The following is a 15,126-nucleotide window of genomic DNA, read 5'->3' on the forward strand; positions in this document are numbered from 1 at the left end:
TAAAAAAAGAGCAACAAAGCCCAACCAGCAGCATTGAAGTTTTTAATGCACTCACCTTCCCCGATAGACAAACTTCATGGGTTCAACTGCCAACGCGGTGGCTACCACGTCGTCCGCATTGTGCCTGCGGCCACTAACTGTCATCAAGCCATCCAATTTTCCCACCACAAACACCAAATAGTCCTGAAAGGAAGGAAGGATTAGAAACAGAGCAGGAAAACCTCCTCACACCTGGCAATATATGCCTGACTCAAGCCAACAATACTCTCCAAGATCTATAGGAGGTCAGTGCCCTGACCTGCCCAAGGTCCTGCTGAATTCAGGGGTACCACTTTAGAGTTGGGAGTCAGGACAAAGTAGGGCCCTGAGGGCTGGTTCACACTTACAGGACCCACAAAGCCAAGCAATCCTGTTCTTGTGAAGGGCTGGTCTGATACAGGCATGCCAGATGCCGTCACTGGGATGGCCTGGAAGAACACAGAAGGATTCAGACACTCACTGGACTGATAAGGATTTTCACTCCTTTACTGCCAGAATACATGAAATGGGGTACACTGCAAGGAAAAATACGGGCAGAAAGATTGAAATGCCTTCAGGTAACTACACATAAGACCACTGTGTTAATTTAGAGCTAAGATCAATTTAAATGCTCACATAGGCACTACACTAGACTGTGGAATATTGAAGCAGCTGACTGACTGCAGATAACACTTGGTATTTTTGGTTGTAAGAGACAGAATGTCTTGTAATGATTGTATGAATGAAGCAAAGTGTACCTGGCCAGGGCTTTTTTCTAACTAACTAAAAAACCAAACCAAACAATAAAACACACACAGACACACAAGACCTTTAAGGAATAAATAAGTCTATTTACAAGAAGAAATACTAGAAATATAACAATTAAAAAGAAATCCAAACCTCAAATACATTCTTGGTGATTCCGAGGAGGCCAAAATATGCTGTCCCAGTTGCTCCTGAATTCACACATATTTCTCCAACCTCATCAGCTTTACACAGATAAGGAGTTCCATCCACCTTTACAACACACATGCTGGCTGCACAGAGGAAGAACACAGAATCACACTGTTAGTCTACTCCAGCAGCTGACACACGTGGTGCTCTGCCACTGACAGATAAAATTTTAGTATCAATTATTCATCAGCTACAGCAAAAACATAGCATGTAAGAGAGCTCACTTTAGCTTCTTGACAGCCTGTGCAATCTGTTCTCCAAGATTAAGTTCACAAACGCAGTGCTTTTTTCTTACAGCACTTCACAGCCTCCACATCAGCTGCAGCTGAATCCAAGGCACAATGGACTGAGGGAGTGTAAGACTCAAGATCAAGAAAGAAATCAATAAATCTACCCAGGTCAATACAAAATAAACATGGCAAAGCCAACTCTGCTGCCTGCATGGACCAAGGAGTGCTGGTGAAATAGATCTGTGGGTACATTTTGAAATCTTAGAGAAGTCTTCCAATAGCCAACATCCTAGGTCTGAACAGGTGAGACCATTATTCACCCTACCAATAGATCAACCTCTAAATTATCTTGGTTGCATAAAAATTACCTAACAACTAGCAGTTATTAGTAATTTGTTTAGAACCATGCAATGATAACCTTGGGTAACCAAAAGTAAAGAGATGCTACTCAAATTCTGGTACAGTTTCTGGGTATTTTATGTGTGAACTAGATGTCTGGAATTAAAACCTACGGTATGAACTACTGGTCATGCAAAACCCCACATTTTGCAATTTAGGAGGAAAAAATAAAACTCAATGGCAAATTGGAACTGACTAAATAGTTTATTACTACAGGAAATAACTTGAGAAAACATCAGAACTCTGTATGTAACACTTAAACAATGATGCAAAGAGCAGTGTTAGTAACTGGAGAAAGCACAGTTTGTGGGCATTAACAAATGTACAGCCCTCACTGCATTCAACAACATGGAAAAAACAACGGATCAGCCTGCAGTCCCTAAATGATGCTCCATCCATGAAGTCAAAGGACAACCCTATCACCCTGATCAAGTAAAAAAAAAAAATACTTACCAGTAACCAATGTATGATACAGGTAGTCTACAGGTACATTCTAACAGCAGGCACAGTTCTGTCCTGCCAGGTTATACTGCAAGGCTGCCCTTCTGCAGTATCTGTGGAGCCTCTACTCTTGCTTCTCCTCCTTTTCCTGCTTCATGTGTGACATACAAGAGAGTGCATCTACCACCATTTCAGTCTCTCTCAACAGCATTGCATCTGAAAAAGAATTAAAGAGAAGGGAAAAGCAGATGGGACAGGAATGTACATGTGGACTACACGTCACGAAGAACACAGATTCCTGCTAAGAAAGCTTGCTTTCTTCAAATGAGTCCACATGTACATTCTGACAGATGGTGACTCACAGCAGTCAAACCTGCCAAGGAGTATCCTGGCAGGAGATGAGAATCCTGCTGTGCAAAGGACGATGCTGATGCCCTACCAAAGACTGGATTCAGCTCTGGATGTTTCAAGACTAGCACAGCAGGAATGCAAGAAGAATTCCAAGGGCCTGTACAGCAGAAGGCTGTGACCAAAGGTTCTGATGAGGGTAAGGAAGTGCTCTCTTGTTCCCTTTCCAGCATCTCATAGCGGATCCATATACAATGGCTACCCTTGCATTACAGTCTTTAGGAAGAACTTCTCTTCTAGAAGCATGAAGCCTTAGGGAAAATACTAAAATGCCCGGGTAAAATGCCTCTAGAATCACTGTGGAAGGTATTTCCAAGGTTTCCAGAGAAACCTCATCCTTGAGAAAAACAGCATATGGGGAAACCAAATGCAGACCTGAATGAGGATGAACACAAATCTAGACTCTGGAGGTGATTAATGAGTATTCAAAACATAACATTTAAATTGGAAGATAACATCTCATCCCAAGTGCACACTGGCACAGGTCTCCAAAAGAAGTTGTTCTGCAGTGGCTGTTGTGCTACTGTGTGACAGACTAAAGCCCTGAGGAACACAGATCTGATGAATATGAAAAATTCTAAGGGCTAAGTGGAAAAGAGGTGCTGTTAACCCACATTCTAAGGAAAAAAACTTAAAGTTTCACCAAGTTGTTCTGGAACAACTCTTTCCACTGAGGTAAAGGAAGCAGATCGCTCTGCAGTGAAGATGCATTGTGTTAACTACCAGAACCTGGGCAAATGTTTGATCAGACATGGACAGAGGAAACAATGAAATGCAAGACATCCATGGGCTGGAGACATTGTGAGCATCTCAACATTTAGGAAATTGGAATCATCTCCCAAAATTTCTAGAAAAGATATTGAATGCAGCCACAATCCAGAACATGATTCTGTTCGTTGCAGAAGATCTTGCAGAAGCCCAAGATTTGATGCCAAACTGAAGTTTTCTGCTTGAGTGCAACAAAGTAGCTGCTGCAGCAGCACTGTTTCCAGGAACTAGCCTTTGTATGATTAGAGGCTATAGGGATTTATACCTTTCAGATTTAAGAGTGTTAGCTCTTGTCAAAGAAAGAACACGAGAAGGATCCTGGTAAACGAATGGAAACGATTAGTTGGGAAGTAGAAGGGAGACAAACTTAACTGCAGTTAACATACCCACTAAGCAATGTATCCAGGCTCAAACTTAAGGTATAATATGCTTCCAAGATGACAGATAACATGGCAATCACATTCCAGTCGATGTGAAAGTTGGAGGCTGAGAATGGGCAGAAGAAAAGAGGTCTGACACTTTCCCTACCATTTTTACCAGTCCAATTTGAAAAAATGAACTGAATGTTGCGAGAAGCCAAATTTAGCAATGCCAGTCCCAGTCAGGAACTATGTAAAATTGCCCAAGGTGGTCAGCAGGTGGGGTAAAACATCATTCCTCCAGAATAGGATTCCACGGCAATGCATACCAGATTTTCTCTTAAGAATTCCCATGCTATTTTTGAGATTTCTCTGTGGATGGAGGCACTTCCCTTGAGGATCTTGTGATGGCCATTCATGGTAGACAATGAACATGAAGGGAATGTGGCATCAAGAACGGCCTATGGGTTAAACAGCAGTGACATGTGACATGACCCTGGTGCTGATGGCTCTGTTGAGTAAGATCCCCTGAGCAGGTGGGCTCAGCATCTCAGAAAAAAATAGCAAGATCTGAAGAAAAGGAGGGTGCAAGTGGACATTTTATCTGTGACCTTTTAACCAGATAGTTCCTGAATAAAGCATGCCAGAGATCTTCACAGGTCATGAGATCAAAACCATTTGGCTTGACCATTTCCAAATGAAATTCAGGAATGTGAGCTCCTATGTCACCAAGTATTTGAAAGGCTAGGGCAGACTTCCAAGTTCAGTGGGGATCAGAAGATGGAACAAAACCTTCAGAAAGAAATACAAAACCAAAAGCAACTCATCAGCCAGCAGAGGGGCAATGAACAGGTGGTGGTATGCTCTCTCCTGTATGCCAAACACCAAGCCAGAATGGACAAGGGCACACCCTCCATGAATACTACACAGGAGAAAGCATAAATCTTACCAAGTAAGGCACAAGTATCTCCACTGTTAGAATGTACATGCAGACTCATTTGAAACTAAGTCATTCACTTACATAAGTCTTTAATTTTTTTCATTTAGCACACCCCTGTAAGTAGCTGCTAGTCTTTTGACTTCCTTTGTACTCCGGAGGATTTTTTAAGAGACACAAGTTATCAATTATCCTTTATAATGAAATCTATCATGTATATTCTGACTTAAGGAACGTAAAGAGAAATTTCTGCTGGAATTTTTAATATGTGGATAAATTGAAGTAAATCTGGCCCAGATTCTGACAGCTCAATGCTAGTCAGAGTTTTAAAGGAGTTAATGAATTAATTTGCCCAAATTCTGCTTAACCTACAAGTAGTTTTACCACTTACTACTGTATTTTTAAATAGCAACAGCCATCAATTACAAGTCATATCCCTCTGAGACACTTAATAGGACACATTTAACTGCTCTCCCCTCACACAATCAGACAAGTCACTTGACACTTCTTACTCATGTAGAAAGTTATGGTAGTGTTATCACTGCCTGCCAGTGGCCCCCCTAATCCACAAGGGTCCCCTAGATTTGCCAGACAATGCTCCAAGGAATTTTGACAAAGGAGAAGGGTTTTTTTACAGATCCCTCTGGCTGATCAATCAGGCATTTCACAAGGACAGAGACATATTTTTTGACAACTCATAATGAGGTGAAATCACTTAGCCATAAGCACACAGGGAACTTTTCCAACATCCTAAGGCAGACTTGAACCTGCCACTGAGCAGATGCTCTGTAGAAAATTAACCCAGGGGACTTACAGCTCCAACAATTGCATATGAAGAGTAGCTGCAGGCAGTTCTGTACCTTTGTGCAGTCAAGGACAATTTGCTGTGAGAGCAAGCCTACAGCGAAGCCAGGAGCATCCCTGTGCTGGTTTTGCGTGGCCAGGTTTTTGGTAGCAGGGGGGCCATAGAAGTGGAGCCACACGAGATAAACTGATCTAAAGAAAGATTTCAATTGATCCTCCATCTAATACCACTTTTTTGAACAGGAGCAATATTGAGTTTAAGCTCAGTAAGTACACCAAAGGATTCATGACTACCTCAAGGGCATGCAAACTTGCTCCCTTCGTGTCCCTGTGTCTAACCTACCATCCAAGGAAAATATTAGGAGTATAAGTGAATTTCAGCGAGGTTTCAAGGGGACAGCAGTAGTGTGGACACCCCAATCAGACAGCAGTAGCAGTACATGCCACCTGTATTCTACTCAAAGCAGAAAAATCACTATTTTTTTGAGACACTGATGCCAGTCCTAGAATCAGAGAATTGATTAGGTTGGAAAAGATCTTTTAGATCCAAGTCCAACTGTGAGGCTGAAGTTACTACTGCCTTTCTTGGAATTTATTATGGACTTTCAAAACAACTTCAAATGGTCTTAATACAAAACAAAAACTTGAAGAGAAGCTACACAACAACCAAGTGACTTCTCTGCTTTGTTTTGGCATGAAGTGCAGAGCTTCTGCTCCGTCTTCAGCAAAAGGAAGCTCTACTGAATTTAAGTTCAATAACAACAATTGAACCATTGACTTCAGGGGGTGGCAAAGGGCTTCTGAGGATAATAAGGAAAATTAAACTACACCAATGAGACTTGCACACAATGGCTGAAATTCTCACCAGCAGAGTGGGAAGCTGTCTACCTCCTCTCATTTGTATCAGGGGCTTTGGTGTACAGAGAAGAGGTTGTTGCTGAAATTACACAAGTTGAGTCCCCACTTTATCTTTGCCTTGAGTAAATGCTCTACAGAGAGCAGGGCTTTAGAACCACAGCTCTGCAAGACAGAAAGTTCATAAGGAGACCAAGAATAGCAAGCCAAAGGTGCCAAGGGCATGACCAGAATCAATCAGGTTCTTCGGTAAGAACTACATAATAAACTAAGAGCTACATAATAAACTTGAGGGGTGAGGACAGTTTCAAAAAATCTGTATTTCACCCTCTCCAAGCTCACCAGAGCAGGTCAGGACAGGGTCTGAAGCTAGTAGTACAGACAGTGCCATGGAACTGCCAGCCTAAAAGCTGGAGTAGATGGCACCAAGTGTCCAGTCATTCATCCCACTGTTCGAAGTCTGAGGTCTGGTTTGGCACCCTACCTTTACTAACCTTCTTCAGAGTGCTCTCCTCTCCAAATGCAGTCAGATCTCAAGTAAGAACAACAAGGATGAGACAAAGTCTCTTTGCTTCAATTAATGGGCTGAGGAACAATACCCAGCTATACCTAGTTCCGGAACCAGAGTGTTGCAAACAGATGTCATTAGGAAATAGGTTAATCCAGGTTACTCCTGATCACTTTCTTGTTCTCCATGGGCATGAGAAAATAGTTTCCAAAATTAGTTGTTCCATCACCTTTGCAGGGTCTGAGATGAGGTCCCTTTCAACTGAAATATTCTATTCTACTCCACTCCACTCCATTCCAAAAACAATTCTGCAACAAGCCAAAAGCATTTGCCCACACCAAAATCTACGGTTATTCAGTTTTATTGTGTATTAATCTCTAATCCATCATGTGTTTAGGTAATGTGTCAAAACATAACTCATACTACCTTAAAGGTATTTAATATTTTTATTTATTCCATGCACACAAGTGTAATAGTAAAGATAACTTATTTGGAATATGCTGAAACCTACACAAAATGCTTTCCTACCTCCAGGCATGATCTGCCCAACATCCTGCACAGTTAACACTGACAACTTCTCCTCTGTATCCACTCTGATCACGCCAAAACTCAGACAATTCATGGATAACACTGCTTTTCCTGGAGGGGGGCCACCCAGCTCAGAAGGTCTGGAAGACAGAAAGTCCAGTTAGATATGAATCAACAGATCAGTACTGGTGAGAGGGTCACTAAAAACATTCTGCTGGTTTCTCAGGCTTGGTAAGGTTAAGAAAAAGAATGGTTTCTCACTTTGCCCAAACAAGAGTTCAAGACTTATAAAGTAGCTAAATGAAGAAAGAGCTAAAACAAAACTCTCCAAAATTTCAAAGTTTTTTTTTTCAAGTTTTCTTGAAGTTGACTTTCTGAAAAGGCACATTTTGATCAGAACTGCTATCAAAAAATTCCAGCATATCCCATCCATATGTCTATTAATTAAAGTATTTCTTTTTCTCAGAGCATCACTTGTTATCTCCAGAAATCCAATGGTATTTCTCAGACCAGCTACAAATATTTTTTTTTTAAATTTTAGGCCCCTGTTTACAAATCATTGTACATAAGTAGTTGATGGAGGATTCACCATCTTCTTCCTCCCAAGTAAGTAAGTCTTGTTTTGGGGGCATTTTAAAAGGCCCTCCAATAACTTCAGTGAGGAAGAGACCTCACTTTCCCAAAGCATGAAAAAAACACCTTCTGCCTGACTATTCTTAGAAAATATTAAACTTTTTAAAGAAAAGAAACAAAAATCACCCATCCTTTAGTGAAGGAGACACCTGTGAGCTTCATATTTCCTTCTGCCTAGGTCTTTGGGCATCTCTATGTGGGTTATGGTATTTTCTGACTATCACCTTAACATGAGATTCCCCATCCCTGGAAGTGTTTAAGACCAGGTTGGATGGGGCTTGGTGCAACCTGGTGTAGTGGAAGGTGTCTCTGCCCATAGCAGGGGGTTTGAACTCCTTCCAACCCAAAGCATTCTGCGATTCTACGACACATTTCAATAGCCAAGAAAAGCTTCAGTTCACTTCTCAGAAAAAAGGGAATTACCTGCGGATAGCAACAGTTAGTGCCTCTGAAGAACTAGCACAGGGACAGATTACTTCTGGTCTCAAACCTCTGGATTGAAATACATTCAGGAATGCGTCACAGGAAGATATTGACCCTAGAAAGAACCATCACATAATCAAAAACATTTTTCTAAGAGCAGGAAAGCTTGAGCTGCAGGAATTCAAAGTCTGTGCTCACTCTCAGCTCAGTTATATGAATACAGTAGCATTCATGTACAAAGCAAATATTCTTTCAAACTGTCTGAAAGGCATTCCAGTTCACTGTAAGACAGTAGATTTGGAAAAAGAACTCCTAACAACTACACTGAATGAAATTCCCAACTGCGTACTCCTCCTCTGGCAGCACTCAGCAGCACTTAGTATCCTGGAAAGTCCTTCAGGGATCAGAATACTTTGTCACTAAGGGTAACTTTATATCAACCTCTTATACAGCTCCTATCTGATTGTTTCTTACAGAGGTCACAGCACTTAAATATCAAATGCTTCTGACATACCTTCACAGTTCTACCAGGCCTCTACAAATACAAAATACAAATACAAAAATACAGTACTTGGCCCAAAATGGATTATATCTATATTTATATCTTGTAGATGTCAGTTCAAGTCAATTAATGAAAGAATACAGCACTAATGAAACCACGAAGTTCAAAATATGAATTTACACTGGTAAATATAGGCAAGAAGTGCAAACAGCAATGAAAAAATAGTGGCATCACTGGCACACAAAGAGTGTTTTACTACAGAACAAACTGCTTAACTCCCCAAGCAACAGCTCTGACACAGAGCTTACAACAAACAGAATCTTGGCAAGACTGATACTCAAGAAATGCATCCATACTCACATGGATTGGCTCCATCTGCCACTATTAACATCCGTAAGGAGCTCAGGCTGACATCTCTCTGATCCCTCTGAGCCAAAAGTGACCAGTGCATATCACGGGATTTTACTACTGCTACACGGGCTGCAAGTCAAAACAATCATTATGCTGCATGAGCAGAGCAAAATAAAGACCAATTATATAATTATGTAAGTATTCTTGTGTATTTATACAAATTTATGAAATTACACACAAAATTTATGACACTACAAATGTAGAAAATAAATACAAATGCCAAATACTCAACTACTATAACATGTATACTCAATATCTCCAGATGGACTTGATCACAGAAACTGAATGTCTGCTATAAATTCAAATAATAAGAAACACAGTTTCTTTAAAGGTCTCTCAGAAGAAGCCATCAATATCACTCATCAGTGAAACTATGAGCACACAGAATACTGAAATGGGGTATTCAGTGTGATACAAAGACATTTTGCACAAACAATTTAATTTGTTTTAAATAACCCAAAAAGAGATGGGCGAATTAAAACACCCTTTAAGGTACCTTTGTACAAGCAGACTTTCTGTATCCAGGAAAGTGGATTAACCTTCATTAATGCATAGGGAATACTGATGACATGCATCCTGTTCATAACACTCTACAAGAAAGAGATTCAAAAATAAACTTCCAAGTGGCTTAAAAAATATAGAACACGTAACAATGCTTAAATAAACACCCCCATCATCACAGTACAGCATAACTCTTACAGTTAACTGGTAATGAAAACTACGTGTATACTCTGAAAAAATATGCTACACAAATTATGGAAAAAGCATCAGTTTATTCTGAAAAATATAAATCCTGAAACAAAAACCATTTGAGAGAAATGATGAATTTATAGCCTCATTCTGATACCAGTACACTACCAATGAAAGAAGCAAATTCCTGCAGTTTTTTGCCTTGTTTGCAATACTCACTGTTAAGACTCCATGCCAAAGGCCAGCCTCTCTTTTGAAATCCAAGACATTTGTTAGTGTTTCAGCTGAAAGCAAAGGAAAAAAAAATCAGATTTAAAAAGCATATTACTTAAGAACTATAAATATTTGTTCAAGCAACTCTGAAACTTCCATGACTGCTAAGAAACCAAATCTCTGTTGTCTATAGCAAACAGGCCGCTTAAGGTCCAAGTGGCTTGTTTTACTTATTGCAATCATTTTGAATTATGATTACTAGACTAGAATAATACAAGGTATTTAACACCTTGATTCATTATAATAATACCCTTTCCATCTGTCAATGAACTATGCAGACTGAAAATTTAGACTTGAAGCAAAATTCTTCAGCTGAACTGAAAAAGTTAATATGTGTTTGAAAGAATTAGATCCAGTAAGAAATACCACCATGGCTCTACTATTTTTTCTTGAATATTCTCTCTGAGGAATTTGAATATCTTATGTGATTCAAAAAAACCAAATAAGAATCAAAGATTTTAAATCAAGGATTCAACCTGATTTTTGAGGAATATTTTCTATTGATTAGGTAAAACTTGCTTATCATTGATGTAGGATGGATGTATGCAGGAAAATACTTGGTTAAATGGTAGCACAGATTAACTCTATACAGATGGTCAAAACCAAGTGCAGTTCTTGGCTGTTCATTAGAAGAATGACTGCAAACAAGCAGATCTCTCACTGTATTCACATCCCGGGGGAGATGGTCTTTTGTGGGACATGATTAGGTAAGAGGAAGATCCCCTCCTTGATTACATTTTCACAGGGGGCTTAACATTCTTTCACAGATCACACCCTTTATGAATGAGGAAGTTTGCAGTTGAAGCAACTACTCTGTATCTGAAGTTCTCTGGAGACACCAGACATGATTATGCAACATGAATTGTCTGAAGATGCAAAGCTGTCAGTATAATTTTAAAGTTACACCTATTAAACTTACCTTCTGAATAACCACATGCCTGAGTCAGTGCATGACAGTGTGCCAGCATGGAGGCATGAGATACAGTAATGCCCACTGTGCTGCCCTCTTTACTTGTTTTGTACTGAGAAGAGAAAGTGTATGCAAACATTAGATTAAGAGCAAAACCAAGAAAATTTACAGTAGTGAAGTGAAAACATATTACAAAAACAAACCCCAGCTTTTTAAATTCAAAAACCTAGCATAAAAATATATTTATGTCCACAGAATACTAATAATAACTAATATGGTAAAAAAATGTTTCTCTACTCCAATTAAATTTTCCTGGGGATCCCAAAATGCTGATTATCCCCAGTCTTCAACCTGACTCCACACAGTCACTCAACTGACAGTCTGCCTGGCAGCCTTGGATGGAAACATTCTTGTTTCACAATTTAAAATGTTATAGCCATCTCTTTTATTACATCCAGAGTTTAGAGAAAGAAAACATCACATAAACTACGACAGAGTAACCACAGAAGTTATCACATGACACTGCATCACCTCGATATAAGCAATCTCGGCGCTGGCATCCCGGACCTGGGGATGCCAGTCCTTGGCTGGTTTTGCCAGATGCTTCCCATCAATCACAAACCAAATGAGACGAGGCCAGCCTTCAAAGAAAAATAAAAGCTACAGTCACCACAGTTCCAAACATCAGACTTTTCCCCCCAGTATTCAGGGATAATGATAGGAGGCAAGCAAAAGGAAAATCCCCTGCTGGAGAGGAAGAAACAGCACAAAGCACTGCCATGACAATCAAGGCAGTTCTTTACGTGTAAGAAGCATGCAAGCAAACTCAAAAGCTGAAGTTTGACAGCAACAATTAATATACCTTCTTTTTATCCCATAAAAAATAAACCCACACCTTTGAACGTCACCACCTCGCCAGTCTGAGCTTTCGGGAGGCCTTTCTGACAGGCATCAGTGGTTAAAGCTAACGTGACTCCACAGCTGCCCAAAAGAAACCCAATCTGCTGACTGCCAGCATCCTATAGAGAAACAAAGAAATAGCAAAATTACAAATAAAGCTTTTGCACAGTTTGTTGTAACTTCTTTATGTTTAGAAAACATTAAGTCAATTTATATCACAGGAAAAAACAAAAGTCAACCCCATAAGACTTTTAAATGACTGAGAAAATTAAACTTTTCTTAGTGCCAGCTAAGATTTGCAGCAGATCTAGTAAGCAAAGCAGTGTCAGAAGCAATGGCTGTATATCCCTCCACAACCCAATAGGATGTTTATAAATTCTGCTAAAACAGAAAACTGGTTTGATGCTGTTTCTGAGTCCTGACACACTGAGGAGCAGAGCCTGTAGCTTTTTAGCTCTTCCCTAACAATCTCCAGGTGTGTAGGATTATACCTGTATTTCCAGGAACTATGGTGCCTCTGCCTGCCTGCCTTTCTCTGATAAACTCAGATAAATACTTCTGCATATGTTTTTGAAAATAATGAATTAAAATAATTTCTACAATTACATAGCCTAAAATACTTAAATTACTAGCTTAATATTACTTCTCCCTTTCCTTAACTGAATACTGAATATAATTCCAAGCACAGAATGTACACTGAACAGTCCACCTGATGCTTTCTGAAGAGCAGGCTCTGAAGGACCCCATGTAAGGACTGTAGGATTTAGACATACACACACACACACAAACGCTTCATTTATTTATCAAACCATAAAAATGTTGAATGTATCTGCCTACCTTTCTTGTCAGTGGAACTTCTATTGGGACAGGAATAAGTTCTGCCAGGAGACATCCATAAAATGCCACCATAAACATAACTGGATCACTATTAGGAAATACGAGAGCTACCTACAAAAATACAGTAAAAATAGGATTTTTTTTTTTGACATTTGGCAGACAGAGGGGCTGCTTTTTCATCTGTGGAACAAAATTTTCACGACAATGTCCAGGTTCATAGATAACCAGGCAGAGAAATACTAAGTATTGAGACAATGTATTATAAGTCATAGTAATGATTATTACAATATATTATTACAATATTTTATTACAAGGCTTTCTTCAGCTAAAGCTGTTCCTCACTATTTCATCCATAGGGACCACTTCCAACAGCAGCCTACCCGGTCTCCAGGCTTCAGCAGGGGCTCATTCTTAGTGGTTAGCTTGTTTAGCAGGGTATAGGCTAACTTCAAGCTTCGACTCCACAGCTTGCCTAAAGAATAAAAGAAGAAATTAAGAAGCAGAAACTAAAATTGTAACACTTAATTGGCAGATCTCAGTCCCTCACATATGCACTAAGCATGATGGTATCAGAACAGTTGGCCGAGTCCAACAATTTAGAAGTTGGCTTCTTTTTGGTTTACCTCTTTCTTTTATTTAAATTTTAAATGTAAAACTAAACATGCTATTCTAAACAACACTCAAAGCTCCACTACAGAGTAATTAAATTACTGCAGCTGCTCAGCTATATTTCCTGCATCCTTCATCTGTGGGAATGCAAACAATAAAGTTCAACATTCTAACATATTATACAAGGAAGTGCTGCAGTGAGCTATCCTGAAGGACAGAGCTATTTTCCCCAAAAATGTAATTTACTATAATACTTCTAGGTCATTAATACAGGCAAGTTTCACTTCCCACCATTAACATCCTGATTATGCTCCTGAGGTATGAGTCTTCTCTATAAGGCTGTGCAAGAAGATGTTAAAATGGAATGTCTCCTCTGGGAACCTGAAGAGTGCATCATCTGTTTCTACCCCCCAGTTTACACTGGGCTATTTTTAGTGTTCTTTTATGAAAAAACCCACACAATTCTAAGAGATTTACAAATAGCCACTTGGAAAGAACCAATATGTTTTGCAATAAACATTTTCTCTTCCTTATCTTCTTTAAAAACGCTGAATTCATATACAATGAATTTATAATTTACATTCCTACAGCAACCTCCAACCATGTGTTACAAGCAGAGGCAGCCCCTCTGAAGTAAGGCAAGCAGTTGTTCCATGATGAACACCTAATTCCTCCTGGCAGCTGGCTCCCACACGTACCATAGGTCAGGGTATAGATCGCTTTCCCAGTGGTATCCAGCGCTGTCAGACACGGGGCTTTGGACTGGGTGGTTCCCCAGCGCTGCAGGGCAGCCAGCAGTGAGGGGGGCCAGTTGGTCACAACCCCCAGAGGTTCCCCTTTTAGCACATTCACTTGGTTTCCTTCAGGCTTTGGTTGATTCGGGTCAGGCTGTTGCACTAAAACCAGAGCACAGTAAAAGGGAAACGTCAATCTGTACAAAATGAGTAAGTTACACTTCACAGGCTATTCTATGAACCATTCACCTCCTCCTCACAGCTATCACTACTTCTCCTCAGCTTTCTGATGATGGTATGCTAACCATCTGTTGGCTTCCCAAAAAACAGTGACCATCACTTCAGAGTTGTGATTCCACATTATCAAAAGACCAGAATTTTAATCTCTAGCCCACTTCTCTCTACTTTGGAAAGCTGCTGTTTTCTGCTGCTTGTTCTCCGAATCTATTTCAGTGAAAGTCACCTTAAGTCAAGAAGGGTTATCAGAGACAATGGCTTCAGTGACATCTGGACACTGATTTTTGCTGCACTGAATTCTCAACAGGTGATGAAAAATTACACTATGCTTGGCTAACAATAGATTCTTAAAGAAAGGCCTTCTGTTAAAAACCTGCTCCAAGCTCCTCCAGAAAGTGAAGTATCTTGATCTTACTTAGCAAAGTCCTGGTTGAAGTTAGTAAACACGCAATGCAGACAATCAGCAAAATTAATGGCTCCAAGTGATGCTTTCCACAATTACATGCACCTCAATGGAAGTTCATCCGGAGCAAAAGACTAGAATAACAAAAACATTGTATCTTACAAGTGTCAAACCAATAGTAGGGGAACTCTAGTGGCAGCTGCTCAGAAACGTCACACTGAGTAAGAGGGTTGAGTTTAAGATTATCTTCCACGTGTCATAACATAATGACCTTTCTTGCTCCACTGTATTAATTTTACCATAACTTGTTTTCTATTCAGAAAAGAAACCAACGTTTGCTAAGTATCAATTCTTT

The 15,126-nt window shown here is 39.8% G+C and overlaps 1 protein-coding gene across 3 annotated transcripts in view; it reads right to left on the reverse strand.

The window, feature by feature from the left end:
- The window catches only part of DIP2A (disco interacting protein 2 homolog A), a 79,698-nt gene that overhangs the window by 16,213 nt on the left and 48,359 nt on the right, over positions 1-15,126 (reverse strand). For all 3 annotated transcript variants that reach the window (XR_008437962.1, XM_053982789.1, XM_053982788.1), the window contains exons 8-21: positions 14,096-14,293; positions 13,169-13,260; positions 12,789-12,899; positions 11,947-12,070; positions 11,583-11,692; positions 11,061-11,163; positions 10,088-10,152; positions 9,675-9,768; positions 9,128-9,247; positions 8,266-8,380; positions 7,210-7,349; positions 919-1,055; positions 387-467; positions 56-183 (exon numbers count right to left, since the gene is read on the reverse strand). Coding sequence is in view for 2 of the 3 variants with exons in the window: in XM_053982789.1 (XP_053838764.1) it covers positions 56-183; positions 387-467; positions 919-1,055; positions 7,210-7,349; positions 8,266-8,380; positions 9,128-9,247; positions 9,675-9,768; positions 10,088-10,152; positions 11,061-11,163; positions 11,583-11,692; positions 11,947-12,070; positions 12,789-12,899; positions 13,169-13,260; positions 14,096-14,293 (1,618 nt within the window). In the remaining variant the exon portion in view is untranslated. The remainder of the gene's footprint in view (positions 1-55; positions 184-386; positions 468-918; positions 1,056-7,209; positions 7,350-8,265; positions 8,381-9,127; positions 9,248-9,674; positions 9,769-10,087; positions 10,153-11,060; positions 11,164-11,582; positions 11,693-11,946; positions 12,071-12,788; positions 12,900-13,168; positions 13,261-14,095; positions 14,294-15,126) is intronic.

Source organism: Vidua macroura, chromosome 7, assembly GCF_024509145.1.
Source record: "Vidua macroura isolate BioBank_ID:100142 chromosome 7, ASM2450914v1, whole genome shotgun sequence".
Lineage (NCBI taxonomy): Eukaryota > Metazoa > Chordata > Aves > Passeriformes > Viduidae > Vidua > Vidua macroura.